The sequence below is a fragment of the Amblyomma maculatum genome, chromosome 4 (genome assembly GCF_055883805.1).
Source record: "Amblyomma maculatum isolate TAMU_Amacu chromosome 4, ASM5588380v1, whole genome shotgun sequence".
In the NCBI taxonomy this organism is placed as follows: domain Eukaryota; kingdom Metazoa; phylum Arthropoda; class Arachnida; order Ixodida; family Ixodidae; genus Amblyomma; species Amblyomma maculatum.
Genome location: NC_139347.1, coordinates 180,230,050 through 180,257,662, shown reverse-complemented (window position 1 = coordinate 180,257,662; position 27,613 = coordinate 180,230,050). Strand labels below are relative to the sequence as shown.

Sequence of the window (27,613 nt, the reverse complement as noted above, 5' to 3'; positions counted from 1 at the left end):
GTAGAGTTCAGGATCTCGCTACAGAATAGGTATTCAGCTCTAACTGAGGATGGCGACATTACCCTAGAGGCAAGGAACAATAACTTCAGAGATATCATTACTGAGTGCGCGGTAGAAGTAGGCGGTAGGATAGTTACAGAGGATACCGGTAAGCTGTCTAAGGAGACGAAAGATTTGATTAAGAAACGCCAGAGTATGAAAGCTTCCTATCCAACAGACCAGATCGAATATGCCGAGATATCAAAGCTAATCAATAAGCGCAAGGTGGCCGATATAAGGAAGTATAACATGGAGAAAATTGAGCATGCTTTAAAGAACGGGGGAAGCCTTAAAGCGGTAAAGAAGAAATTGGGCATAGCCAAAAACCAGATGCATGCGATAAGGGACAAGGCGGGCAACGTCATCACTAATATGGACAAGATAGTCAAAGTAGCCGAGGAGTTCTATACAGATCTCTACAGTAGCCAAAGTAGTCAGGACCGTAATGAGATTCGCGGTAGGGAAAAACAGTCAGACGTTCCACCAGTGACGAAAGACGAGATCAAGAAAGCACTAGAAACTATGAAAAGGGGGAAATCAGCTGGAGTGGATCAGATAACCACAGATTTGCTGAAGGACGGGGGGGGGGGGGGGGGATATCGTGCTAGAAAAACTGGCCACCCTGTATACGCAGTGCCTGGTGTCATCGACGGTACCGGAACCATGGAAGAATGCAAACATTATCCTCATTCACAAGAGAGGAGACTCTAAGGACCTTAAAAATTACAGACCAATCAGCTTACTTTCTGTTACGTATAAGGTATTTACTAAGGTAATCGCTAATAGAATCAGGACAACCTTAGACTGCAATCAAGCAAAGGATCAAGCAGGGTTTCGGAAGTAGTACTCTACTATCGATCATATCCATACCATCAATCAGGTGATAGAAAAATGCTCGGAATATAACCAGCCCCTATACATAGCATTCATTGATTACGAAAAAGCATTTGACTCAGTTGAAACCTCGGCGGTGATGCAGGCATTGCGAAATCAAGGGGTAGACGAGCCGTACGTGAAAGTGCTGGAAGATATATATAGTGGCTGCACAGCAACCATAGTTCTGCATAAAGAAAGCAACAAAATTCCCATAAAGAAAGGTGTTAGGCAAGAAGACACAATCTCCCCAGTACTATTCACAGCTTGTTTAGAGGAGGTATTCAGAGACTTGGAATGGGAGCAGTTAGGGATAAGGGTAGATGGAGAATACCTCAGTAATCTGCGATTTGCTGATGACATTGCCTTGCTAAGCAACTCGGGGGATCAGCTGCAAATAATGATTGATGACCTAGACAGGAAAAGTAGAAAGGTAGGCTTGAAAATCAATATTCAGAAGACTAAGGAAATGTTCAACAGCCTCGGGAAGGAACAGCAGTTTACATTAGGTAGCGAATTACTAGAAGTAGTAGGCGAATAGGTCTATTTAGGGCAGGTAGTAACCGCAGATCCGGACCATGAAAAGGAAATAACAAGAAGAATAAGATTGAGATGGAGCTCATTTGGCAAGCACTCGCAGATTATGACTAGCAGCTTACCGGTATCGCTCAAGAGGAAAGTATGCAACAGTTGCATCTTGCCTGTACTCACCTATGGGGCTGAAACGTGGAGGCTAACCAAGAGAGTTCTACTTAAGTTGAGGACAACCCAGAGGGCTATGGAACGAAAAATGGTAGGGGTAACATTAAGAGATAGAAAGCGTGCAGAGTGGGTCAGAGAAATAACTCAAGTTACCGATATTCTAGTGGAAATTAAGAAGAAGAAATGGACATGGGCAGGACATGTAGTGCGAAGAGAGGATAACCGATGGTCGCTGAGGGTAACAAACTGGATTCCAAGGGAAGGAAAGCGTAGCAGGGGGCGGCAGAAAGTTAGGTGGGCGGATGAGATTAAGAAGTTCGCAGGGGTCAAGTGGATGCAGCTAGCACAGAACCGGGTTAAGTGGAGAAATATGGGAGAGGCCTTCGCCCTGCAGTGGGTATAATCAGGCTGATGATGACGATATTTCGAAACCCCCCGCCGGACACCCACCGGTAAAAATGGGTACAAGCGTCCCCCGGCCTGGCCCTCGGCTTTTCTAGGGGTGTGCGTTTGGGAGAAGCTCCGTAAACCCCGCTGCGCTGCTTGGGGGTATGGCGCTTTCTGCTCCATCACGAATGCCACCACATTGTGCCGCATTCACTCAGTCGACCTAGAAACGTTTTACAATACATAATCAATTTGTGGTGCCAGTAAAGTAAAGACTCCCGAGACTCCCGACACCACTACTGTACAACGAATTCGCCGCCGATCGCCGCGTGAACCACGGTGGTCACGCAGATTGAAAGTGGCGGTTTTCGTGTCCTAGCATAAAGCACCATCGAATCACCACAGCAGCATGGTTTCCCTCAAGCTGCCGATAAGGCTAGCGTCACTAAATCCAGATAGGTCAGCCAGATGTTCTACCACGCTTTCGCTCTTTGCTGCGCCTCTGCTAATAGAGCGCTGGGGGGCATGCAACGTTCTCCAATTTGGTAGCCGCTTGCGTTCTTTTGGTACCCCCCTAAAGGGTAATCAAACCGTCCTTAATACACTCAAGACGTTTCTTGTCCTGTCACAATAGTTGAGCGTGGTTTTAACGTTATTTTGAGACGGACATATATTTACCTCAACCACTTTGAAGAGGTATACGTACACATCCTTAAACGGCACCTCTTTCGGCATCTGCTGTATGCATATATAACTTCCAGCGTAAATATTTAAGCCTGCCAACACCTCTTGGCTTTGCATACCGCAGGGACAAAGGCATGTTCTCAGTTGAAAACAGTATCCACGAAGCGTTTCATGCTGAATGGTTTCAATTACTACGAAACACGAAAGAGAGAAAATTACGAATTTGCTGACGCTATAATGCCAGACACCCTGTCCAGAAAGAAGTCCAAGCTACAAGAAACGAGGTAAGAGATATTACTGATTATATTGTTTAATAAGATCTTACAAAGCATTATAAACGCACAATAACAGACTTCCTAGAAGGAAACAAAAAGGTGTGGAATGGTTTGTGACCACCTCGCATTCATGCATGTGCCACCTCGCAACACAGAATACCACAGGGATTAAAGCCAAAAAGAGTTTTGCGAAAATGGAACAGCATAGTTTGCATAGCACTGAAGGAAAGAAATGCACATTTGTAAGATTAGTTCAATGAAACTTCAAAACCGCAATTCAATTTTTCTTCCTATTCTCTCCACAACTTCCGACGGGGTGAAGGGTGCCAACCGCATAGCATTTTTTGGTGTGCATTCCTTATGTCGCTAATAGTACAAAGTTCATAGCCACCTCGCAACATAAATAATAGCACAGGAATTAAAGGTAAAAAGATTTAGAGGAACATATAGTTGAAGTAACGCTCACAGGAAGAAACAGCTGCCGTAAAGGAAACGCAAGGTTGAATGCACCCACCATACGAACGAGAGCCATCACATTTGCTCGATATGTGGCAAAGCCTACACCGGTAAAACTAAGTGTACCGCAGAATAGGGCAACGTAAAAGAAACGGGGACACAAGAGAAGAACGCAGGACAAGCGGTTGTCCTGTCATCTATGTGCCTTCTCTTGTGCCTCCATTTCTTTTTTGCGCTTCCCCTTTCTACGACGAATCACCGACAAGCCTGCACTGACTAGGTAATTAAGGATTTTCTAGCACGATAACATATTGTCACGATATTGGCGACTAGGGCTAGGCTATCAGAGCCGGTGCAGGTGGAATTATAAGGTCCAAGCTTTAGGTACGTTCTTCTAGTCCGGAGCCAATTCACTTCGTCCTTTTTCTCCGAGCGCCACTTCAACGTCTTTCGCTGCGAGCGCCCCCTGGCATTCCTCCCTCCTTAAGCGTGACGCACACGGCACACGTGCACACAGGTGAACAAAAGCAAACAAAAAAAAAAGTTTGCAGATGCCGTCTTTCAGTTACCGCGTAAAATACGGCTTCATGCGTAGGACATGAACTGTCTCTGGACGAGGTAGCCGACGGCCTCTCTGCTCTGGGCCATCTGGGAGGACCTCATAGTTAACGTCGCTGAGGCGCCGCAAGACTTTATATGGTCCGAAGTAACGGCAAATCAGCTTTTCTGATAGGCCACGGCGTCGAACAGGAGTCCACACCCACACCTGGTCCCCGGTGTTGTAGGAAGCTTGTTTGTGGCGGAGGTTGTACCGGCGTGAATCCTTGTCCTGTTGCTGGGCGATGTGGACACGTGCTAGTTGGCGTGCTTGCTCAGCATGTTGGGCAAAGTGTTCGGCGTCAGTAGAAAGCTCGGTATCTGTTTCGCAAGGGAGCATTGCGTCCAGCATCGTCCGAACCTCTCTGCCGTAAACTAGGCGAAATGGCGTGAAGCGTGTCGTCTCTTGGACCGCCGTATTGTACGCGAATGTCACATATGGTAGGATAGCATCCCAAGTCTTGTGCTGGGCGTCGACATACATCGCCAGCATGTCCGCAATGGTCTTATTAAGCCTTTCAGTCAGCCCATTGGTCTGCGGATGGTAAGCAGTAGCTTTTCGATGCGCCGTACCGCTGAGATGAAAAACTTCGGCATCATTTGTGAAGTAAAGGCAGTCCCTCTGTCAGTAATAATACAGGTCGGAGCACCGTGCCGCAGCATGATCTGGTGTACAAAGAAATGGGCAACCTCCGATGCTGTACCACTAGGTAACGCTTTGGTCTCGGCATATCGAGTCAGGTAGTCTGTGGCGATGATTATCCAGCGGTTGCCCCCTGAGGATCGAGGGAAAGGACCGAGAAGGTCCATGCCGACTTGATCAAACGGTGCGCGTGGTGGTATTATGGGCACGAGAAGGCCTGCAGGCTTTGATTGCGGAACCTTCCGACGCTGACATTGCCGACAGCTCTTAACATAGCGCTTAACGACAGTTGCAAGGTTAGGCCAGTAGAATGTTTTTCGTATTCTAGCAAGTGCGCGAGTATAGCCCAAGTGACCAGAAGTTGGTTCATCGTGGCACGCGGAAAGGATTTCCTCTCGCAGAGCTGCGGGTACCACGAGGAGGTAGGTTCTCGAATCGGATCTAGAGCTGTGCTTATAGTGTACACCACTTCTCAGGCAGAAAGTTGAGAGGCTCCGAGAAAAGCACTTAGGTATTGTGGCTGGCTGACCTTCTAAATAATCGATCAGGGCTCGTAACTCTGGATCAGCACGCTGCTGATGAGACATATCTGAAGCATCAACAGCTCCGAGAAAACTGCCAGAGTCACCCGTATGTGGTGAAGCGAGCTCGACGGGCGCACGAGAGAGCGCGTCAGCATCTTCATGTTTATGTCCGGACTTGTAGACTATAGTAAAGTCAAACTCCTGTAGGCGAAGGCTCCATCGCGCCAGGCGGCCGCATGGGTCACGCAAGTTGGCCAGCCAACACAAGGAATGGTGGTCAGTGACCACTTTAAATGGGCGACCATAAAGGTAGGGGCGAAATTTTGCAGCCGCTCAAATTATGGCGAGGCATTCCTTCTCAGTAGTTGAATAGTTCATCTCGGCGCGGGATAAAGCACGGCTGGCATAGGCGACGACTCGTTCCACACCCTCTTGACGTTGCACGAGAACCGCCCCAAGGCCAATGTTACTGGCGTCAGTGTGGATTTCTGTTTCACCGTGCTCATCGAAATGGGCTAGAATAGGCGGCGATTGGAGACGGAGACGCAACTCGGTAAAAGCAGCTTCTTGCTCGTGACTCCTGGTGGAATTATAAGGTCCAAGCTTTAGGTACGTTCTTCTAGTCCGGAGCCGATTCACTTCGTCCTTTTTCTCCGAGCGCCACTTCAACGTCTTTCGCTGCGAGCGCCCCCTGGCAATATTGAGCCAAAGAGCGCCAAGCACATACCTACTGGTCAGCTCACATCCATGGCATATGCTATGGGAAGACTGCTTTGAAGACAATGGTCTTGCTCAAAATTGCAGCATTGAAATAGTCAATGAACACGTGGCTTCGACCATAATTGTGTTTTCAGACCACACTCAATGCAGCTTCAAGTTCCGTGACGTCATAATCATAACAGGAATCAGCAAGCTGTCTAGCGAGACTGCAAAGGGACTTCTTGGTTTGGCTTGGTTTATGAGGTTCTTTGCGGCAATGTGTCAGTGCACGTTAATGAACCACCTGAGGTTCTTTAGCATGCATTGGAATCGCCCAACACACGAGAGCCTAGTTTTTCGCCTCCATTCAAAAGCTACCGCCGCGGGCTGCATTCGGTCCTTCATCATTGGACACAGTAGTCGAGCGCCGTAATCACTGCGCCACCGCGGCGAGGCATAAAGACACTTCTTGCCGACCAGAACAGTGCATGCATGCGCCCCAATAAAGGAAATATTTTCAGTCTTGAAACGACGTAAGTAAAAAAAGAAGCCGACCACCTCAAGATACCCCTTCGTGCCTTATGCCATTCTTTCATTCAACCTTATTTCCTCGCCAAACGAAAAAAAAAATTCGTCACCTCGACACTTTCTCTACGTTCTGCGCCAAAAAGTGGCACTGTATTTAGACACACATTGAATATAGGTCAGTTCTCACTTTAATTATCGCAATACGATCAGTCTAAGTTAATCAGACAAAGCTTAAGTGCTGCTGTTAAACATCAATGACAATCTCAGTCTCAAAGTGTGTTGCTGGGCGAGTTCGTGGCTGATCATGGTAAAAAAAAAAATAGCGCAGGAAACGGAACAAGGCAATAGACAACACGAGCGCCGACTGACAACTGGATGTATTGAAAGCGTGAATGTATGAACAGACAGAGCGACAGATGCGCGGGAAGGAAAAGGGCCGCAACGTCAACACGAAAAAATGCCATGCTCATCACTAATAGTTAAGATAGGCAAGCTCATGGCGCGACAATGAAGCAGAAGGTATGCCTGCGCATGAAGCCCCTTTGCTGGCAATGATAAGAGCTTCAAAGATTTCCCTGGTATGTATTTCAGGGTAGCATTTTAAAATGACGCACTGTTAGAAAAGTGGAGAACAATTCGGACAAGATTTACAATGCAAGCGACAAGTTGCTTATGGCACTATATCATCAAGGGACGATGCATGTTCTTTGAGGCGATCATCGATGCATCGCCCCGTCTTACCTACATTGGAGGCCACGCAAAAAAAAAAACAAAAAAAAAGGCATCTCGTAAACAACGCGGGTGCGGCAGGAAACGAAACGCTTATTATGTCTTGTCACATGCAACCATTCGAGGACCTGAAAAGTTAACCTTCTTGCACATACGCTCCAGGGTGTATGGGGCACTGAACAAAACATGTACGCTGTTGTGCCCGGCCAAAGCCGCCCAGAAATTCAGCCGGATGCCAAACTTTTCCGGCGAACGCCTCCTTCACAAAATTTGGATACTGCTCTGCAAGACGCCGGTGCACTGGACGCGAGCCGTGCCAAGGGGAGAGAAGCGACGTTTTTCAACATGAGCTGAGCATCCAGACAGCTCGGCGCAGTGGCCCAGGCGTTGGACCCCTTCTCGCTCCGCGGCATATTTGAAGCAAGAGTGCAGCAAGCTCTTCCATTGGCCCTGCGAAAATGCTACCGTCGGATTACACCATTTGAGCGTCCACGCATTCTCGGTTTACGTAGACGCAAGTGTTTCCGCTCGAGACTCCGAGAGTGAGTTCGTCACTAGCGCCCACCCGGAGCAGTTCGCCCCTTGGGAGAGCGAACGCGGTGGAATCGCCCCGGCCATCGCTGCACGAAAACCGTCGTGTGTGGCTATGTTAGCTTTCTGTCCCAGAGCCGACCTCGTTGTGTAAGTGCCTGTAAATGGTGTATAACGGTTTTTCTTCATCTCACCCGCGCCGGCTTGGATCCATAGCTACCGCCCAGGGAGCTGACAGCCATCGTTCACGAAACGGGTGACGATCGCTGCGCAACCAACTACTTGGCACTACCCTGTTGATTGTGGGATACTGTGTGATAACCCCAACGGCACAACAACGCCTACCCTGCGAGCGACACGCTTAAGTTTATGAGACACTTGATGCACGTACGGAACAACCGAAATGCTTTTCCGGTTCATCGGCTTCGGTTTTTTTGTGGCCCACATAGTACCGGCACTTTCTTAAAAAACCCTCAGCAACACTGAACAAAACAGGTTCTGGAAAGCCGGCTAACTTCAACCGTCCCATCTGAGCGTGAAAACCGATCTGCACCAGGTAATTTTTCGAGATTTTTTGGACTGACCCAAGTAACGTGACTTCCCGTGTGGGCCATCTTTTCATGATATTTGAAACTCGCCTTTCTCCTTTTCGTCTGAGTAAGGAATTACTGAACGAAGGACACATACGTTTCCTGTATATGACAGTGATCGATCACAGCGAACACCTTTGCTGGCGCTACGAGCCCCGTGCACGAGAAAGCTTCTTGCAGTTCACGTCCGCCCATTTCAAGGTCATCAAACAGCAAGTTGCTACAGGAGCCCTCCAAAATATCATAAGCAGGTCGTATAAGCACCAGGTGCAGATCAGTTTCCACGCTCAGATGGGACGGTTGAAGTTAGCCGGCTTTCCATAACCTGTTTTGTTCAGTGTTCTTGAGAGTTTATTAAAAACGTGCCGGGTCTCTGTGGGCCAAATAAAACAGAAGCTGATGAACCGGCAAAACATTGCGGTTGATCCGTACGTGCATCAAGTGTCTCATACACTTAAGCGTGTCGCGCTCAGGGTAAGCATCCCTGTTTTGTTCAGTACCCCATACAAACTGAAGCGTATGTGCAAGAAAGTTAACTTTTCAGGTCCTCGAATGGTTGCATGTGACGAGAGACATAATAAGCGCTTTGTTACCTGCCGCACCCACGTTGTTTACGAGGTCCCTTTTTTTTCCGCGTGGCCTCGTATGTAGGTCAGACAGGGCGATGCATCAATTATCGCCTCAGAGAACATTCGTCGTCCCTTGCTTACATTGTGCCCAAAAGTAACTTGGCGGTGCATTGTAAATCTTGTCCGAATTGTATTCCACTTTTCGAACAGTGCGTCATTCTAAAATGTTACACTGAAAACTTACCAGGGATAGAATAAGATAGGAAAGACATTGATTTCTTATAGAAACTATATGCGTGGCAGAATCACCCCGCTAGCGTGCAAAATTCTGAGTCAACGTAGGACTTCAGCTGCACAGATGGAGCTAATATGAGTACCAGGTCACCAGGGAGTTGAAGGAAATGAGCGCGCACACGCTTCCCCCCGAGCTTTTCTTCCCCGGAATCCTACGTCCTCCCTTGCTGATTTAGGCTCCCCCTCTCCGCTAACAACATATTCAGAGATATTACAGCATTTGCGCCTTGAAAGGCAGAAATTCCCGAAGCCCGCTAAGGGTCTTAGTAAATCAGAAGAGTGTCACCTTCGAAGGTTACAAACTATGTCATTTAATAATCCAGCAACACTTCACGCCATTCAGCCCGAATCCTTTTCGGCGCAGTGCAAACTTTGTGGCCAGAAGGCAAACTTATACCATATGGTATGGGCTTGTCAACAAAATGCCAGTATTGATATAATAAATCAGCCAACGTGGGAAGGCTGGGAGGCGGCCCTGTCCAGCTTGGACCTAGAGGAACAACGATCCCTTGTCGAAAGAGCACGGACAGCGGCTTTTACCAATGGTGTCCCTTACTAGGGACCTAACCAGCCTTCCCTTAATCTAAGCCAATGTCAATAATTGTTTTCATCATCATCATAATCATCATCCAGAAAGGTCTTGTGCTAGTAGCAGACGAGAAAGAAGAGGTCCGTCTTCCTTCTCACAGGGTCGATGTCCCTATTCCAGGGCTCCGCTGAGCTTCGCTGCTCGCTGGGCGTGCTGGATAAAACCTAGTTGGCAACCCAGATCGCCGTTGGAAAGCCAGCTCTCTCACTGTTCCGCACTCGGGTCTTTACAAAATTTATCGCTATCACCACATTCCCACGTGATGTGGTATAACGAAGGTTTGCTACCACACCATGGACAGGTGTCCCGACATTGCGACGGGTAAATCTTGCTAAGGATATGCAGGTTTGGGAATGTACCTGTCTGCAGTCTTCGCCAGCACACTGCTTCTTGTTTATTTAGATCACGATAAGGCTTTGAAGCTCTTATTGCCCGCAAAGGAGCTTCATGCGCAAGCATACCTTCTGTTTCATTGTCGCATCATGAGCCTGCCTATATTAACTGTTGATGATGAGAATGACATTTTTTCGTATTGACGTTTTGGCCCTTTTTCCTTCCCGTGCATCTGTCGCATAGTGTATTCATACGCTCACGCTTTGAATACATTCAGTTGTTAGTCGGCGCTCTTGTTGTGTACTGCCTTGTCCCGTCTCCTGTGCTATTTTCTTCTACCATGATAATTTCAGTCATTTAGCAAACGAATCACAAACCCAAACGAAAAACCAATAACAAACCGATCGCAAAACCAAGAATGGTAAAACCGCTGAACCCAATTCTGTCCTTCACGTCAAACAACCTTCCCAGAAATCTAAGCTGAAATGCACCTATGACAGGCTTATTCGCATGACATACATGCATGCAGCCACTTAACTTTTTACGCGTACAGTACGGATGGCACAAAGTGAGCTGTCTTTTCATTGGCCATCCTTTTTTCGCGTAGGCATTAGCTGTAAGCAAACTCAAAGAAAGCGCTTGCATATAGCACCACACCGTCAGATGCGGTCTTCTGGCCAGTAGGGCGTCGACGCATCCTAGCACGGCGGCCAGGGAGCACGCCGATCCGAGCACCACGGTGGCGACCGCCAGTGCGGCCAGGTGTCGCTGGTGTCCGTGCAGCCCCCAGCGCTGGCTCTCCACGCTCAGCACGTTCAGCCGCGTCAAGGAGGCGTATCCGAGCATGGCAACCACCAGGCCGCTGCCCTGTGCTCGCAAGAACACGCACACTCTTACTTTCGTAGCACGCACGAAAAGCCGCCGGCAATGCATCGCACTCTTATTCTGCTTCTTTTGGGCCGCTTAGTTTTCCTTTTTTAGTGTTACAATAATGTGTATGTTATTACCGTTATTGTGTTCCTTTCAGTAAGCTATTCTGTATGTCAGTGCATCTCTGCATTTTTATTTTTTAACCATAAAGGTAGCACTGCATAGAAATTATCGCACTGAAACCCAGATAACCATGAATATTCAGAGGATGTCCACAAATAGCCCTAATGTCCAATGTCACTTGTCGATATTGTGTGGATATTGAGAGGATTATTCGATGAAAATAATCATTTAGTGGATATTCTAAAGATATTATTTCGTGGATGTTCTTTCAGAGTATAGAAATCTAGGAAAAGTGCTTAAAAGCTTTGAGTGGATGTATATTTAACTTGAAGTTATAGCACAAACATATTGCGCATGTGTCGTCTCATACAGGGGAGAGACAAGGTCGGAGAGATGTTTACTCAATGTTTGGTCCTTTTTTTTTCTGAAGGAATTATTTAGGCTATCAACTGGCGCATTTCTTTTTTTTTTTTTTCATGGCTGCCAACACGTGCGGAAGGCCAAACTTTGTAGAGACTCCTCACGTTGTGTTCACAGTCCCAAACGCTAGTGTTCCGAAACGAGCGCAGTCACAAACGCCAGAGTTCCGAAACGAGAACCAACAACAGAGCTGGCAGCTTAGTAGCCACGGTCATCGCCACCGGCCGCGCCGCTAGCGCCACCGCCAGCATTGCTGTGGCAGCCGCCTCAGTTTGCTGCGTTGTTGTGGTGGTTCGTTCGCTTGTTTCTTTTTTTTTTTTCTTTCGCGTGTTTGTGTTGTTCTCGCTACGGCGGCCTTTTTGTTGTGTGCTTCACGTAGTCCCGCGCCCAAATTCGGCCAAGCACCAGACGACTGTGCGGGAGAACAGCTAAAATGGTGAGTGTTGATGTTACTGTTTGGTTTCTGGTATTGTGCAATTTTAGTGGCGGTGACTTTACCAGTCGATTATCGTTTCGGTTGAGGGCATACATTGCTAAAAATACACGACGTTTAGTTCGAGCTGGGATGATTGAACCGTCAATGTGGGCAAAATACACAGTGCCGCTTCTTTGCCTCTAGAAAGAAGCATGCGTGTGGGACTTGTTGTTCATTATAGGGATGGCAGCCAAGCTAGAGGCAATCAGATGCGATTTTGGGTGTCTAGAAAAGCCTGAACTTGAATAAAACACTTTGCAGGGCAGTCCTGCCGCCTACCATATACATTACCTCTTATTAGTAAAGTGGACAGCTTCCTAGCGCAGCTCTAGAAGGCAGTTCCGGCCTTGTCTTGTGATGGTGAAAGACTACCAAGAGCCCATCATTCATTGCTACTCTCGAATATATAGCAGGCATTCAAGGGCTTGGGTTTTGATAGCTATTAAAGTTCTTATCTTTAAATTTGCTATGTTTTTGCTCTTGTTTGGGAGTCAGCTGCAGTTTTCTGAATTTAATCATTTTTTAACATTATCTAAAATTTTCCTGTGTTCATTCCTTGAAATTTCCTTTCATTTAAGTTGTCATACTTAGTGACACCCTGGTGGTCTTGTATGTTTTTTCTTACACATGTTGCTTTTTAATTTAAGCTGAATGTTGCCCCGTGAACACTGGAAGATTGCAACAAAATCCTTTCCACTGTTTGCAAGGCCCAGCATATGTTTACGTTGTATGTATGTGTATATTGTTGGTGTAATTACACTAATGAACAGTTTCCTTCCAGCATACCCACCATTTCACTTTTTTTTTTCCTGTTTATATTAAAAGGGCTGTCTTTACCACTTCTTGCAGTGTGCTTACAATATGAGTTTTTGCCATGGATTTTCAAAATATTTTGGTGAAGAATAGAGTGCTGTCTCCATAAGTGTGCTTGTTTAGGATATACTGCCAGTGCATTGTGACTGCTGCTGAGTTCATTTTACCAAGCTCAGATTGCATCAATGAACATGCTTCATTTGCATCATACCCACCATTCTACTTTTTTCATGTTTGTGATAAATGTGCTGCCGTTACTATTGTCATGTATTTATATATGTGCATTTGTATATTTGCAGGTCATCAATGTGCACCCCGGACTTGATATCACAGAGGCAAAATAAAACATAAATGACCAAATAAACATGACTGTACAACAACAATTTTTCTTGGTGATTTTCAGCTGTTGCTGCAAAGTATGGAATCAATTACTTAGTGCACTCTAAATGTATTTAGGGCATTTCCCCCGAAGAGAAGTATATTTGCAGGATGGTAGTAGCTGCACAGTAACGCCCACTCACCCTACTTTATAATAAGCCAGTAATTGCTCAATAATATCCACCCAGGTGGAGCCATATGGTGCTTGGGTGGACATTATTGAGCAATTACTCGCTTATTATAAAGTAGGGTACTCCTAATGCACAACTCGCAGCACCAAAAAATATATTGGTTAATATCCACACAATATCATTTAATGTCTCATCAATATTGTGTGTGGACATGCTGTGGGCATTATATGGGCGTCCACAAGTGTCAAAATGGACATTCCATGGATGTTATGTCAACATAATATCAACTTCTGTAAACATCATATGGACATCGGATATCTATTTATGGATGTTCATTGAATATCCATTGAATATAGTATGGTTTTCTGGGAAGGGAGGGCAGGAGGTAAATTAGAGCCAACAGTCTACTAAAACACCTAGCGGACACACAGACACAAAGAATAGCATTGTCAAATGAAGTACCTGGCATGAAAAGCAACAATCCCAAGCACACAGAAGCAAATCTTCCATCCGCTCAAAGAGACTGATGCAACTATTAATACTCACGGCCGCACTCTGACCCCTTCTGTTTTCTTCCCGTGGCCTAAAGCAAACGTGGTGCTAAGCTAAGCTGCAAGCGCTAATTATCAAGTAGAAGGTTCCAGTCGTGCGCCATCGAGACTTTTACGGTCGACATTTCGGTGGTATTTCACTCCATATATATATATATATTTTTTTTTTTTCAGACGTTCTTAACTATCTAGCTTGTCAATTCTTGGGCCCCTTTGCCCTCACCTATAAAACAAACTGTTTGAAATGCGTTCTAAATTTTATTAACAGAGCCAGTCGCGTTACGCACGCGAAGCTGATTACACCTACACAGCCGTCGCAAAACTTCAGCAATGGATGGATGTGAGAGGAAAAAAGCTGCTTTGCTGCAGGTCAGTGTTTCAGTAAATAGCTGGCTATGGCTAAATCATAATGATACTGCATGCAGGGAAGAATCCCTCAACTGAACTAAATGCGGGTGTAGCTACTGCCTTAAGGGGCCCTGGAACGGCGTTTACGATAATATTTTAAAGGAAAAATCTAAATCGCTACTCTTTGTGAGTATTCGAGCCAACCCTAAAAAGTCCTGCGTGAACCCTATATTTTGCAAATGATCTTTGAAAACTGTTTCTGGCGACCGCCCACGGCGGATAAAGGTGACTCCTCAACACGTGTTTGTTGTCACCTCCTTTCCGTCGACGTCAAGTGAGCTTTCTGAGCGCGCCCTCTTTTTAGGCGCTCTTAAGTGACGCGGGCGGAACTGGGCGAGTGCGCGGTGGTGCCCCGTTAACTTGTGTCATAAAATCACGGCTTTTACATTGCTCACGAATCAGTTTCTGAAAATTGTCGCTGTGAAAATATAGAGGTCGTTGTATTGCGGCATGTGCTGAGATTTGTTATGCATGCGTGAGCCAAACACGTGATCTGAGTAGCATGCAGGAGTGACATTTTAGCAGCAAAATAAATGCTCATAGAAAGCTTTTTTTTCTTTTTTGCCTGACGTCGTATTGTGCTTTTTCGGCCGAACAGCCTTAGACCAGATTACAGATAATGCGTAAAAAACGTGTCGCGAAAAAACAGTGGCGCCATCATGCGGCGAATACTGGAACTCTTGAGAGCTGATACGTCGTGGCCAGGATAAATGACGCCTTTACGTTTTAAACTTCAAATCGGCTTTCTAAAAGCAGAACGTGCTTACGTCGATTTCTCAATGCAGAAGCACACCACAGGGCCCCAGGCCGCTATGGCGTCACACCTTTAAGGCGCAGTTACGGCGGAGTGCCCCCTAATTATTAGCCAGGTTCACTAACACCGAATAAAATAAGGATAATAAATGTTCGTCCTTTTCGCTCTCAACCGAGCGGAGGTCGGTGTGCATGATAAAATAAACAGAACAGGTGTTCACACGACAACTTAACGCGGCTAACTGGCCCGTGGCAAGGCGCTTTTGTTCAGTGCGATGTCATTGCAGGTGGTCTTAATTACCGAGGCCCTCCGTCACGCCTTTCCTCATATTTTGCTTTGAAATGTTCAACTCTATATTTCACACGATAGTCGTTAAGGGTAACGAACTGATTTCCAAGGGAGAAGAAAAGGGGGTGGTAGAAAGTCAGGTAGTTTGATAAGATTAGGTTGGGTTTGTGGGGTTTAACGTCCCAAAGCGACTCAGGCTATGAGAGACGCCGTAGTGGAAGACTCCGGCGATTTCGACCACCTGGGATTCTTTAACGTGCACTGACATCGCACAGTACACGGGCGCCCTGCTTTTCGCCTCCATCAAAAAGCGGCCGCCGAGGTCGGGGTTCGATCCCGCAGTCTTGGGAACAGTAGTCGAGCGCCGTAACCACTGCGCCACCCCGGCGGGGCAGTTGGATAAGATTAAGAAGTTTCCGGCAATAAGACGGTCGCATTTGGTACAGGACAGAGTGAATCGGAGGGATAAGAGCAATTCCTGTGCTCTGCAGTGGGTAGGGTCAGACTTACGATGATGACACGAGCAACAAAATGTCAGCTGCTTCGATATCCTATATGTCTCATTTCAATTCCTGTCCACAGGGAAGCCAAGCTAATCTGAAAGGCAGTTTAGTCATAAATATGAGTAAAAACGAAGGCAGTTTATTCCGCGTCATTTGAGTGTGATGTATTTTCGTTGTATAATAATTTCACTAAGGCTTAATTTCTTCTTTAAACAGCACTACTACTCGAATTAGAGAATTTTAAAATGTTTATGTAAAATCGACTTGAACACTGATGCAACGGTAAAAACTCTTCCAGACTAGTAGAAGTCTACGCCAAGCATCAACAAAATTACGTTACAGTTGAACCTTTCCTTTTGCACTAACCACAGGCTGCGACTATTTCAGGAAAAAAAGATAATGCGCGGAATTTGTTTCCGATATCAACACTAATTAGAGATGCTAAACAGGCCCCTATAGCGAGTTATAAGCATGAACATGCAGCCTCGGTGCTGGTGTATGTGTGCATGCTGGTATATCATGCACATGGTACATCATGCTGGTACATGCCGTCACGCCCATTCTACTATGTCAATCGCAGTGGAGTCTCTGCACCGCACCCAGCACCTCAACCAAAGATGTTACGAGTGGAAACCACGCACCAGTGGGCAACACAACTCCGGAGTCGATGGACACTGCTTAACGGCTCAACTCAACCCTCAGCGTCGTCTTCATTCACACAACCAGACACTTCGTCCTTCACTTGCTGGATGCCAGCATGCAACACCAGATAACAATATTTATAGAGAATTTTAAAATCGTCTTCACGACCTCGTAACTTGCTGCTTTCAAAGTGTTGGCAGAGTGGGTATTTTCGGCAAATATCGAGGATTTATTTATAGAATATTGTCTCAGTGAAAACTGCGCGCACGTTGCTAGTTTCGCGAAAACTCAAAAGCGTATTCCTCGAGTGTAAGTGTGATGTTCCAGACAAATTGTTATACACGCTGGTTTAGATATCATTATATTACCCAAAGAATATTTTTGTATTTTTCTAGTAATTATTTGGTACCAGGGTGTAAGCCATTACTGCTCAATATAGTGAGTAAAGACTTAATACATTTTGAATAGCCCCATCGTGATGGGTTAGGGCGCTCGACTACTATGCCCGAGGATGCGAGATCGAATCCTTGCCGCGACGGCCGCTTTTCGATGGAGGTGAAAAGCAAGGCGTCCCTGGGATGTGTGCACGTTAAAAGAACCCCAGGTGATCAAATTTTGCGGAGCTCTCTACTACGGCGTGTCACATTACCCGAGTCGCTTTGGGACGTTAAAGCCCTCAAACCAAACTATTTCGAATTTTCGCTTAATAGAACGTATCATATGGGTTCGATTGAGCCCAATCGAGTCTCAGCCGCCACTCTATACCCTCTCAATTTAAAACCCGCGGCCAGTTTTTATGGTACCTCAATAGACAGCTTCACAACTTCCTCTAATATCAAAAGGTGTTCATGAGCAGGTTGCATTGAACTTCGCTTTTAACTCCTGTTATTCTCGCAGTATTACACCTTCCTTTCCTTCCAAACACTTGTGTTCACCTCTCTTACGCACATTTTTCAGCTTAAGCTGCATCTTTTAACGTGGAGGAGTGTTCCCCCAGGGAAACCAGTGACACGGCCGCTGGATGGAGGCGCACTGGGTGCGGCCTGCTGCGTCGCGCCGCCGTCAATGGGCAAACGCGTCCTTGGGGAGTTTACAGTTGCTCCCGCTATTTCTGCTGAGGGCGCCACTGTTCGGGGACACGCCTTCGCCGGGGTCGCCGGCTCTGAGCGCGCGGTTTGCTTCCTTCTGGGCGCGTTCGCCTCGTGTCTGCATGGTAAACGCACTTTTTAACGCGGTAGCGTTAAGGAGCTCGTGTCGCAGAAAAGCCGGTGTCGTCGGCGGCGTTGGCCGTGAGCGATAAATCCCGGCATGCACTTCATAAATAAAAAGCAACTTCCAAGACGGGCTGGGTGGGAATCGAACCAGGGTCTCCGGAGTGTGAGACGGAGACTCTACCACTCAGCCAAGAGTTCTTTTTTTTCTTTATTTACTCAGCCAAGAGTTCGATGCCTGAAAGCGGTACAAAAGCGCTTCTAGTGAATGCGGTGTTGCCTTAGAAACGTGCCGTAGAACGTTATACTGCGGTGTATATCGGTAATTACGAGCATGTTACTTACAGAAGTCGCAGTACACGAGTAGCGAAGTACGTTTCCGCTACATTTCTTCTGCGCTCTGCGCACATGCAGCGCTATCTTGCGGCAAACACAGAAGAACCCCTCCTCGCAATGTGCGGCGCTGCCCCCACACGTGGCGCGCCACGCGCCCCTGACGTTTCGCCGTGCACCCTCACGGGTTGTAGAATCAAGCGTCTTTCCTTTCTTTAGATCACTATCTTCGCTCACCCGCTTCTCCCCTTTGGGCCGCGCGGGTACCGGTGCGAGGATGCCCCAATACCCTTGGGGTGTCACGCGAACAGTGGTGTTTAGGCGACGCGGCTCCTCTTTCCACTCACAGCTCGATTGCTAGGTGCAGCTTCTGATGCCGGACGCCTCTGACGTGATCGCTGCGCCGTAGCGCTTCTGCTGGGAAAGCGTCCCCTGCGATGTAATAACGCTATCACGTTCCACTCTTGAAGGCGAAGCTTAAGCGTCCTCCAAATTTTTTTCTGTGCGCGTGTGCAAGCACGTTAACGTTGAGACGGGATGCGTTTGTTTTTTAAGGCGAAAGCCGTTCTAGGCTCATGGAGCGAAAATCCTTGCGCAGAAGCTGTGCCTATAATCTGTGCGTCGCATCTGTGCACTGGTGTGTCAGTCGCAAGAGCGGACGCGCCAGGAGGGAGATTAAGAATGAAATTGATTGATGGTAATAGGTAATCAATAAAAGTTATAAATAGACATTGATAGAGGTAATGACTAATGCTAATTACTAATAATGGGTAATAATGACAAATGATTTGTAATGGCCAGTATATCAAATACGACATGTAATGACCGCAGTTGATTAGAAATGAGTAAAAGTGCTTAGCAATATGCGGTAATGACTATAATAGCTAGGCATGACTCATCATTACTGCTAATGACTACGAAATGACCAATATGTGAAACGACATGTAATGACCACTGCTGATTCTAAATGAGTAACCTGCTTAGTTATGAGTGATAAGGGCTACAATGACTACTCAGGCAGACTCATTATGACTGAGAAACGACCAATATATCAAACGACAACTTGAAATGACGAACTGTGGCAAACGATGAGAGGCAAATGATAGGAGAAGGGTAGGCTCCTCCGCTTAAGAGACATCTAAGAGACCCTGTAATTTTATCTGCTGAGCTCGCTTCAGGCAAAGGCAGCAGCGACGAGTGGAAATGCACTCGCTTCCTCTGAAATGAAAGCGGCGCTGAGGTTAAAACGTCCAGATGCTGAAGCATAATGCCCTATCAGCTGACATTGAATTTGCTACAAGGGACAGCATATTGGACTTGTTGGTGATTAATTATAGGTTAACAGTGCAAACAACATGACGGGAACAGGAGAAGAGGACAGGACAACTGCGCTAGTTGTGTCGTCCTCTTTTCCTGTGTCCCCTTAATGTTGTTTAACCTATTTAGTTACCAGGGAGCTGGCCAGTGAACTAGGATTTTTAACGATGTGTTGTGAAGCAGATGAACTCGATGAGGTGGCACCAGAAGCTTTTCTCGCAGGTTATGTTGCGAGGACATATCAGAAAGGCACGAATGTTTTTGTGTTTTTTATATATATATAGCATACAATTTGTTCTAAATTTTGCCGCGCTAATCTGAGTGGTCTTGCAAGCAAAGGAGGGAACGTCAACCCACCCCGCGCCTACAACCTCTTCTTTAAATAAAGTTTACCTCCTCCTCCTCCTGTGCATACAATATTTGTTTATGCTCTTGAGACTGTTTGAGCCGATGCGATAAACTGCAAAGGCACGTTCCACAGAAAATCCGGCGTCCGCTCTGTCGGCGGAAAGGCGGAAAATACCTCTCTGGTAAGAGGCACTTTAGTTGGTGATATGGCCAGACACCTTTGGCGCAATGAGAACACATGACATGTTCAAAGTGGCAGGAGCTGCAAAACCAGCGAGAGTCAATAAGATGTCAAGGTGAAATGGGAATTATTGAAAGTTGGACCCTTACATCCCAAGTCAGGCACACTATACTCCTATAGGGCACGTTCGTACGGCTTCGGTAGAGAGGAGCTTTATATAGCTAGTGTAGGGCGCTATTTCATATAATGTGGTGACTTAAGACTGCATTCTAATGATATGCAACAGAGGCAGCAATTATGGGATACGGTGAATAAGGCACGTAGCAAAGTGCGGGCACTCTAACGAAGCTCCTCAAGGAGACTTAAGAACCCCAAGTTTTGTTTATTACTACCAGGTTGTTGCTTAATTTATGCGATATTTGGTAATGGTTTTGAGGCGACATGTCAGTCGTGCAAGAGCCTGTTCGAAGAAATATGAGTCAACTGGACCAGTTACAGGTTAATGAAAACCAAGGACAATGGAGGCTTGATGTACCCCGCAAAGGAAGTAATCAAGCTTGTCAGCTTATGAGCACCATCATTAACAGGATGATGAAGTCTGAAGAGGTCCGGTGAAGTAACAAGCTGTGTAAATCTTTGATTTCATCATTGTTTTCTCACTGTACACAGTACCTGCAGCTAATCTATGAAAACAATGATCGTTCCCATGCTGAGGCGCTATGCAAGATATCGTTAAGTTGCTGCACCCACTGCTAGCGAGCTGGGCTGGAAATGTGAACTCAACAGTAGAGCGACGTTTATGGCTATGGAATAAACCTCTCTGAAGAAAGGTTTTCCATCTACAATTGGTAATTTTCTTCCTTTTTTTGTGTGGCCATTAATTAAGCGTACTCGGCTGCTCGCTGAATCTCGGCTGCAGTGGCGCTCTGAAGCATGAACATTCTTGTGATCGCAGCGAAGAGTTTCATAACAGGAACACTCGATGCGCATTCTTCCATTGAAAATTAGAAACCAGCAAAATTGTATGGGTTTGCGAGCAACCAATAAAAATAGTAATAAAAACTTTCGGCGCATATGCATAGCACCTTGAGGCAGACCGGCTCTATGAAGCGCGCTTAGTTCGATCATGCAAAAGGCGGAAAGCCATGACGGATAGCATTCTGGCGTACAAAGATTAAAATCTCCAACTGAGTCGAAGATCCCAGGTTATTATCTAGATATAACCTAATAAACATCTTCATATTTTCACCGTAAAATTTGTCAGAATGATATAGAAAGGTTGGTTACATGTCGCATTTTCACAGAGGTTGCTCACAGTAGGACAGTATATTTTTATTGGATAGCGCTGTCAGCTTAGAACAGGTTGACATTAATTTGCGTATAAAATCTGTATGCAAGAATGAGTAAATAATATGAAAATGACACACGGAATTCGCGTCATAGTTAAGTGGTTATGCATTAGGCTACCATGGCAGCTGAACAGCTTCGAATTGTTCACAGCCAGGTGACATTCTCGTGTGACTAAGAACTTGATCCGAATGCAACATCACAGTAATGCGAGCTCTCCAATCGAGTGGCCTTGAACCAGTATACATCCAGTATACATCCTTGCCGAGCAAGCACTAAGTGCTGACATGGTCACCTAGACATGACAGTATATACTAATTCGTCTTGCCAAATTATGTGAAGCGGAGCTCTTATATCCTTAAAATAAAAGGCTTCTACCACGCCGACGCCTCCCTGAAACCGCAGCCAGGCGCAGCTCTCCGCGCGCGGCTGTCCCCGAACGGTGGCGCCGCGGCGGCGGCGACGGGAAGTAGGCGCCTCCCGCCGGTTTCGGGCAACGTAGCAGGCCGCACCTAGTGCACTTCCATCGAGCGGCCGTGCCAGTGACGAATTCATGGCATTCGTCGAAGCGCGATCTCGTGTTTTGTTCTGCGCATGCGCGAAGGTGCATGCACAAAGCGAAGTATCTCGGGCCGGTGAATTCCTGGTATGAAGCCCCGAGGCACTAAAGCCGCTGTGCCGCTGGCAAAATGTCATGTCACGGATCATTTGATGGCTGCACAATAAATACATCAAATATAGCCTCGAATGTGATTCGAAATCGTGGCAGAGTGCGCAGGTCAGCTTCCGTAGTCGTTGTATCGGACAAGAAGCCATATTTTTTATTTCCAGTTTTCAACAAATTCAAAGGAAACACATAGAAAAGCATTCACGTGCCGCCTACCGACAACATAGCGTAGGCTATGTTACAATAAAATTCTCTAAGCATTGTCAACGGTTCCGGCGGTTGAAGCGATTCTGGCGTGCATGACTGCATTTTCATTTCCTCGAAAAACCTTTGCTCACACTCTCAAAAATGCAAGCGCGCAGTCCATGCACCGGAGTCGCAAATGGTTGGACAATAAGCTATCGCCGCATTGTGACATCGCACGCGTTAAACAGCCACTTTCCCACGCTGTGCATCGCGGTCTTTATCAATTTCAATCTATGCGCAAGATCAGTCACAGCTCAAGACAACGCAGGCAAGCCAAAATGTGAACGCGTGACCGCTTGACAAAAAGTGCCCTTAGTCGAATGTTTTAGACGAATCCACCAAAATGGTGCAATTTTGTAGTAAAAACGTAATTAACATCCCCCTGATGGCAGCCATATGGCTACAAGGAAAGCTCTGCCGCTTTCTCAGCTAATAAGTTTGTAATATAGTTTCATAGCTTTCCTTTGTAACCGTAAAGGACTATGCTCGAGTACATGCTTATGAGCAATTATGTGGCTGTTCCACTATCCTTGTAGGTCAGAGGGGAGGGGGGTAGTTGGTCGTACGGCGTGCTTCCCTTGGTCGAGACTGTAGCCCGGTCCGCTTCGGCAGCCGCACCGTGCCGCATGCCACAGCGGCTTTTCTAACTGTTCTTAGTTTTTGCTGTGGGAAAGAGCAAGCCTACGCCCCCAGCGTATATCCGCAGCTTTTTATGACTCCCACACCTTTTGCCTACAAATGCCACCCAGCTCACGCTTACTGATAGCTAAGCCACTAAGATTATCCCGGCCAATTCTCTTTTCCTCTCTTTATCACATCATTGCGTGAAACCTCCACAATATCTATATAGCACTTTCTGCGCCTGACGCGATCGCTGTAATGACATCATTCTCACTACAGTCATTTATTATTGCGTTTATTTCTGGCCTTGCCAGGGGGGGGAGGATGGGGAGGGGGGGGGGGGGGTTACATTGGACTAAATAGATTCTCTGTTCACAGAGAACAGCACAATACACATCTCTAATATTCTGCCTTTGACAAACAGAAAAGCTTGTTAGCCCGAAAAGGAACAGTCATCGTTTTTCAAAGCTAAGCTCAGCCGACAGTTTTCTACCTTAATTCACGTTCGTTATTTTCAAGCGACAACCTTGTAAACCTGACAGGCGCCATATCTGCAGCCGGAAGTCGTCCGCAAAATATGACTTTAGGAAGTGCTCCTAGTGAAAAATTGATGAAAACGAGTATGAAGATATTGAGGTAATGAAAAATAAAAATATTACATTGAAAATTAGTAAAACAAGTACAAATAAAAGAATAAAATGAGAATGACAAGTTGCAGCAAATATAAAAGCAAAATAAGAGATGAGGATGAAGTACATACATAAAAACAAAAAATCAGTTCACAATAAATATAATATAATAAAAATAACTACAAACTAGATATAAAAACTTCAACTAAAATGAGTAAAATTAAAACAAAAGAAAAAGAAACAAAAGTTGCAGACGGCGGAAAAGCAACAAACGCAGAACAAGCTTGTAACGAAACTATGCACGGAGCTCGCAGTGGGTGCGCACGTTTTCACACGTATGAAGGCATAAGTGCACTCATTTTTTTGTTTTGCTCTCAATTTTCTGTTGTTTGTGGATTAATCTAAACTATTTTCATCTGTATATTGATTCAAACTATTCTAAGCCTCTTTATTTGGATCCTTTGCATATTTCTAGAATTCCCTGTCTAAAACATCTATAATTCAGAAACTTTCCGTGCACTTTAATTGCTGATTACATTTTTTAGCCGAAAGACTTTTTATGGAACAAAATCCCGTTCGCGAGAGTTGTGCGCGAGATTTGTGCGAGAGATCTGTGCGCGAGATCTGTGCGCGAGAACTGTCATATTCCGCGAGATTCCACGAGATGTGTTTTTGACTAGAGTTCCTGCCATCTGCAATGCCACACTTGAACGCCCGCCAGGGAACGCTACGCGAGAGGAGAGGTGGTGTACCGCCCGAACTCCCACTTGCTGGAGAAAGTGTGACCGATACTACGCCTTTCCTTTCCTGTAAACCAATTAAATTAAATGTAGCACTGCAACGAGGGCCGGCAAACGGCAACCGATGAGAGGCAAATGATAGAAGAAGGGTAGGCTTTCGCCATTTTCCTCTTAAGAGACATCTGAGAGCCCCTCCAATTTTAAGGCGACAGCCTTTATTGGCTCATGCTGTCGTGAACAAAATGTGTCCCACTTTTTTGGAGTTCTGATTGGCCGAGGCGGGATGACGTCATAGAGGTCTTGACCAATCACAGTATGCTCGAATGCGTGCCTTATATAGCCGTATGTCACTTAATGATCAATTAAAGACTAATAATCAACTAATTTATTACCACTTGATGACTAAGTAACTCATTAATAATCTATATAAACAATAATTATATACTTACGTTTTCACTAATTAGTGCCAGTTGCGCAGCAGAATGCGCCACTCAGGCTTTCGCCTTTCACTACTTTAGTCGCTAAAGTCCCTCGTAATTTTTTCTTTGTTCATGTTGAATACAAAATCGCCAATTGTAGAAATGATGGGACCACTCTCATGTCGCAGCGCAGCACACAAGGCTTCTGTACGAGCATATTCATTAACGAGGGCCCTGTTAACTAGGTACACATGTGGCAGTCAGTGGGGAAAATTTGTACGCCGTACAAATAGATTTAAGAACACAACACCATATTTTAAAAAATACATAAAGACAGCTGCAATAAGAGGAAAATGGCAACATATTTTCCAATATTTCCGAGCAATCTCTTGGGTGCATCTTTGTAAGTGTGCAGTTCACTACGAATTTGGTAAATGTTGCCTCGATGCACGGAGCATATCCAGTTCCCCACTTGTACGATAAGGGCAGGCAAATAGCTAACGCGTTAAAGGGAAAGCTTAATCGTAGACGATTACGTTCCACTCCCGCACAGAGTTGCACGCTCAGCTGCGCAAGCGAATTGCAGCTGTTTCTCTAATCGGTCGCGAATAAATCACTAAAGTCAAAATGCCATGGTGAAAAGGACACCTTCTATTCCATTCTCAGTCATTCTTATTTATTCAATGGCCCCGCTAACGTCTCGTCGCTGAACCTCAACTCGTGCTGCGCGTGCACGTATTCCGCCGCTGATAGCTCAGTTATCGAGTCCCAGAAGACCATGGTGCCACAGAAGAAGCACTGCCGAGTTGTGCAGGCGCACCAAAAGTAAAACGGAGCACGCGGGCGGTGGCTAAACTCGGACAACCTGTATATCAGCGCATTCTGTCAGCAGATGTGCAGCAGAGAGCGACGATGGCAGATCTGATTGACTCATCTCGATTACTTGACGCTCCTATCACCGGCACGAGCGAATCCACGCTTCTGCCGCCACTATTCCTCAGGGTCACATTCAATGCTTCATTCGAGGGTTATCGTTTGCCCATCCCGTGTAGAAAAGCTGGCCTTTGGCTTCTCGCACTTTCTACTTCGTCAGGAATTGCGCATTTCTTGTCGGCATGACCACCGTGGTTCGCCTTAACTTGGCGGTGATTTTTGCTTTGAAGATTATAACGCTCGTCCATAGCTTTGGCGATGTGCGGTCAAAATTGTGCTGGGCCCAAGGGAACGCATGAAAAAATAACAGCGTGTATGAATTGGATGCGTTGTGCAGTAGTAGCGCTTGGTAGCGCTACTTGGCTCTTACCAGCGATAAGGCGAGCATCGCGTAATCGAGAAGGGTCAGCCGTTTGTATTGACGCACCATCGTTCGCTGCTGCGCATGTGCTAATAGAGTGCGCTGGCATTCAGTTTTAATCAGATCTGCCACCGCTCGCATGCTGTTTTACTTTTGTCGCACTCCTACTACATTTAATACACCGGACTGCTCTATTTATCGTGGACGAAATCTGGCAGATATGTTGATTAGGCAAATCACTACAGCGAGAATGCGCTTCGCGTGGCCATTTCACACTCGCAAGTGTAAATAGACATCGATCACCAGACAGAGCGCATGCAACGGCTTTCTGTTCGCCGAGATAGATGCAATTATCACGGTCCTACAATTACGCACAACCTCAAGCTGAAAAGCAATTGCACCTTGAGGTTTTTGTCGCATTGGACACATGCAGGGACACCGCGTCATCATTATATGAAACGAGGCCCCACCGTGTAAGCTTTTAATAGGCACGGCAGCGTTTGAACTGCTAACAAGCAGTTCGGCAGTTCAGTTCACGCGTGATAAATAAACTAGTCGCCGAGGTCTAACTGGAAAATCATTATCCGTTTTAATGCATTTGAATTTACCCAGCGCACGTCTTTACTGTGATCGAGGTCGCAGCTTGCGTGACGTGCTTCTTGCTGGTCGGTGTTATCGCGAAGCGGGTGCATGCTTCGAATATTCGGCAGCCCTGCACATTGCCACGAGCCGTCGCGCTAGCCCTGGTTCTCTCCGAAGCAAGACTGACTGGAAATAACGCGTATACACTACCTGCTGATTTACTATTCTACTCATGATTGGTATTTGTATTATATGGCAGACACCTCCTTTCTTTTCAGCTTGCTTTTTCTTACTATCCTATAATGGAAAGTTGGTGAGCTCTTAGTCCACTAACTGTTCAAGTCCGTGTCGGGTACCTTTTCAAGCTAATTGAACCGCAGCACACCCAATATATCATTATTCGTCACAAAAAAAAATGCAGGTCGCTCCTTATTAGCCTTTTGGTACAGCTGCAGTTTAGGTGTTAGCTCAGGTTACTTCCGCCACATGGAAAAACATCTCATGTAGTACTGTGCGAAACCAACACCCATAACCAACTAGCGCGCCAAAAACGTTTTAGCGTAAAACCAGAGTTTTCATTGTTAGCTGAACATCCCCAGAATGACATAATGTACTTACCAATGATAGGATGTAGGCTGAAAGTTTTAGGTATCGTTTTCTCTTGAGTACGCATCCGGCAAATGCCCTTGCTACCGTCGGCATGGTTATCGATGACTGAGTGTACGGAAATGGCCACGCCTTCGTCAGGATTTCTTCTTGCTTTTTTTTTTCTCGCTACGGGGCAGCTCGCTACGCAACCGATGAAACAGAAGCACCCCCGCTAAACGAAAACAGAACCCAAAAGGCCGCTAGGGTGATCGTGGAGCCCACCGCGCCACCCAGTGTCAGGTTGCGACTGTAGATTTGGAAGCGAATGCATCTGACATCAAAAAACTGGAATAGAATTTTGTATTGCTTGAAAACGGCCACTGTAGAGCTTTTTTTTTTTTGTTTACTTCGTTTAAAATTTCCCTCTTTTACGTATCGTCGAAGGCGAGCACCTTGAGTTTCCGCTTCTTTTAGGAAGGGGGAGGGAGCAAAACAGCAGCCTGAAAAAACTGTAATGGGAGTGGTCTAGATTGGCTTGGTTAGGTTTAGAAGGCTTAACGTCCCAGAGCGACTCGGGCTATGAGAGACGCCGTAGTGCAGTTCTTCGGAAATTTCGAACACCTGGATTTCGTTAACGTGCACTGACATCGCACCGTACATGGGCGTTTTGCTTTTCGCCTCCACCGAGAAGC

At 46.2% G+C, this 27,613-nt stretch overlaps 1 protein-coding gene across 1 annotated transcript in view; it reads right to left on the bottom strand.

The window, feature by feature from the left end:
• The window catches only part of LOC146193755 (uncharacterized), an 81,137-nt gene extending 53,961 nt beyond the window's left edge, over positions 1-27,176 (bottom strand). The window contains exons 1-2 of the mRNA XM_084602820.1: positions 26,952-27,176; positions 10,700-10,909 (exon numbers count right to left, since the gene is read on the bottom strand). Coding sequence (XP_084458946.1) covers positions 10,700-10,909; positions 26,952-27,035 — 294 coding nt within the window. The 5' untranslated portion in view covers positions 27,036-27,176. The remainder of the gene's footprint in view (positions 1-10,699; positions 10,910-26,951) is intronic.
• Between the last annotated feature and the right edge of the window lie 437 nt (positions 27,177-27,613).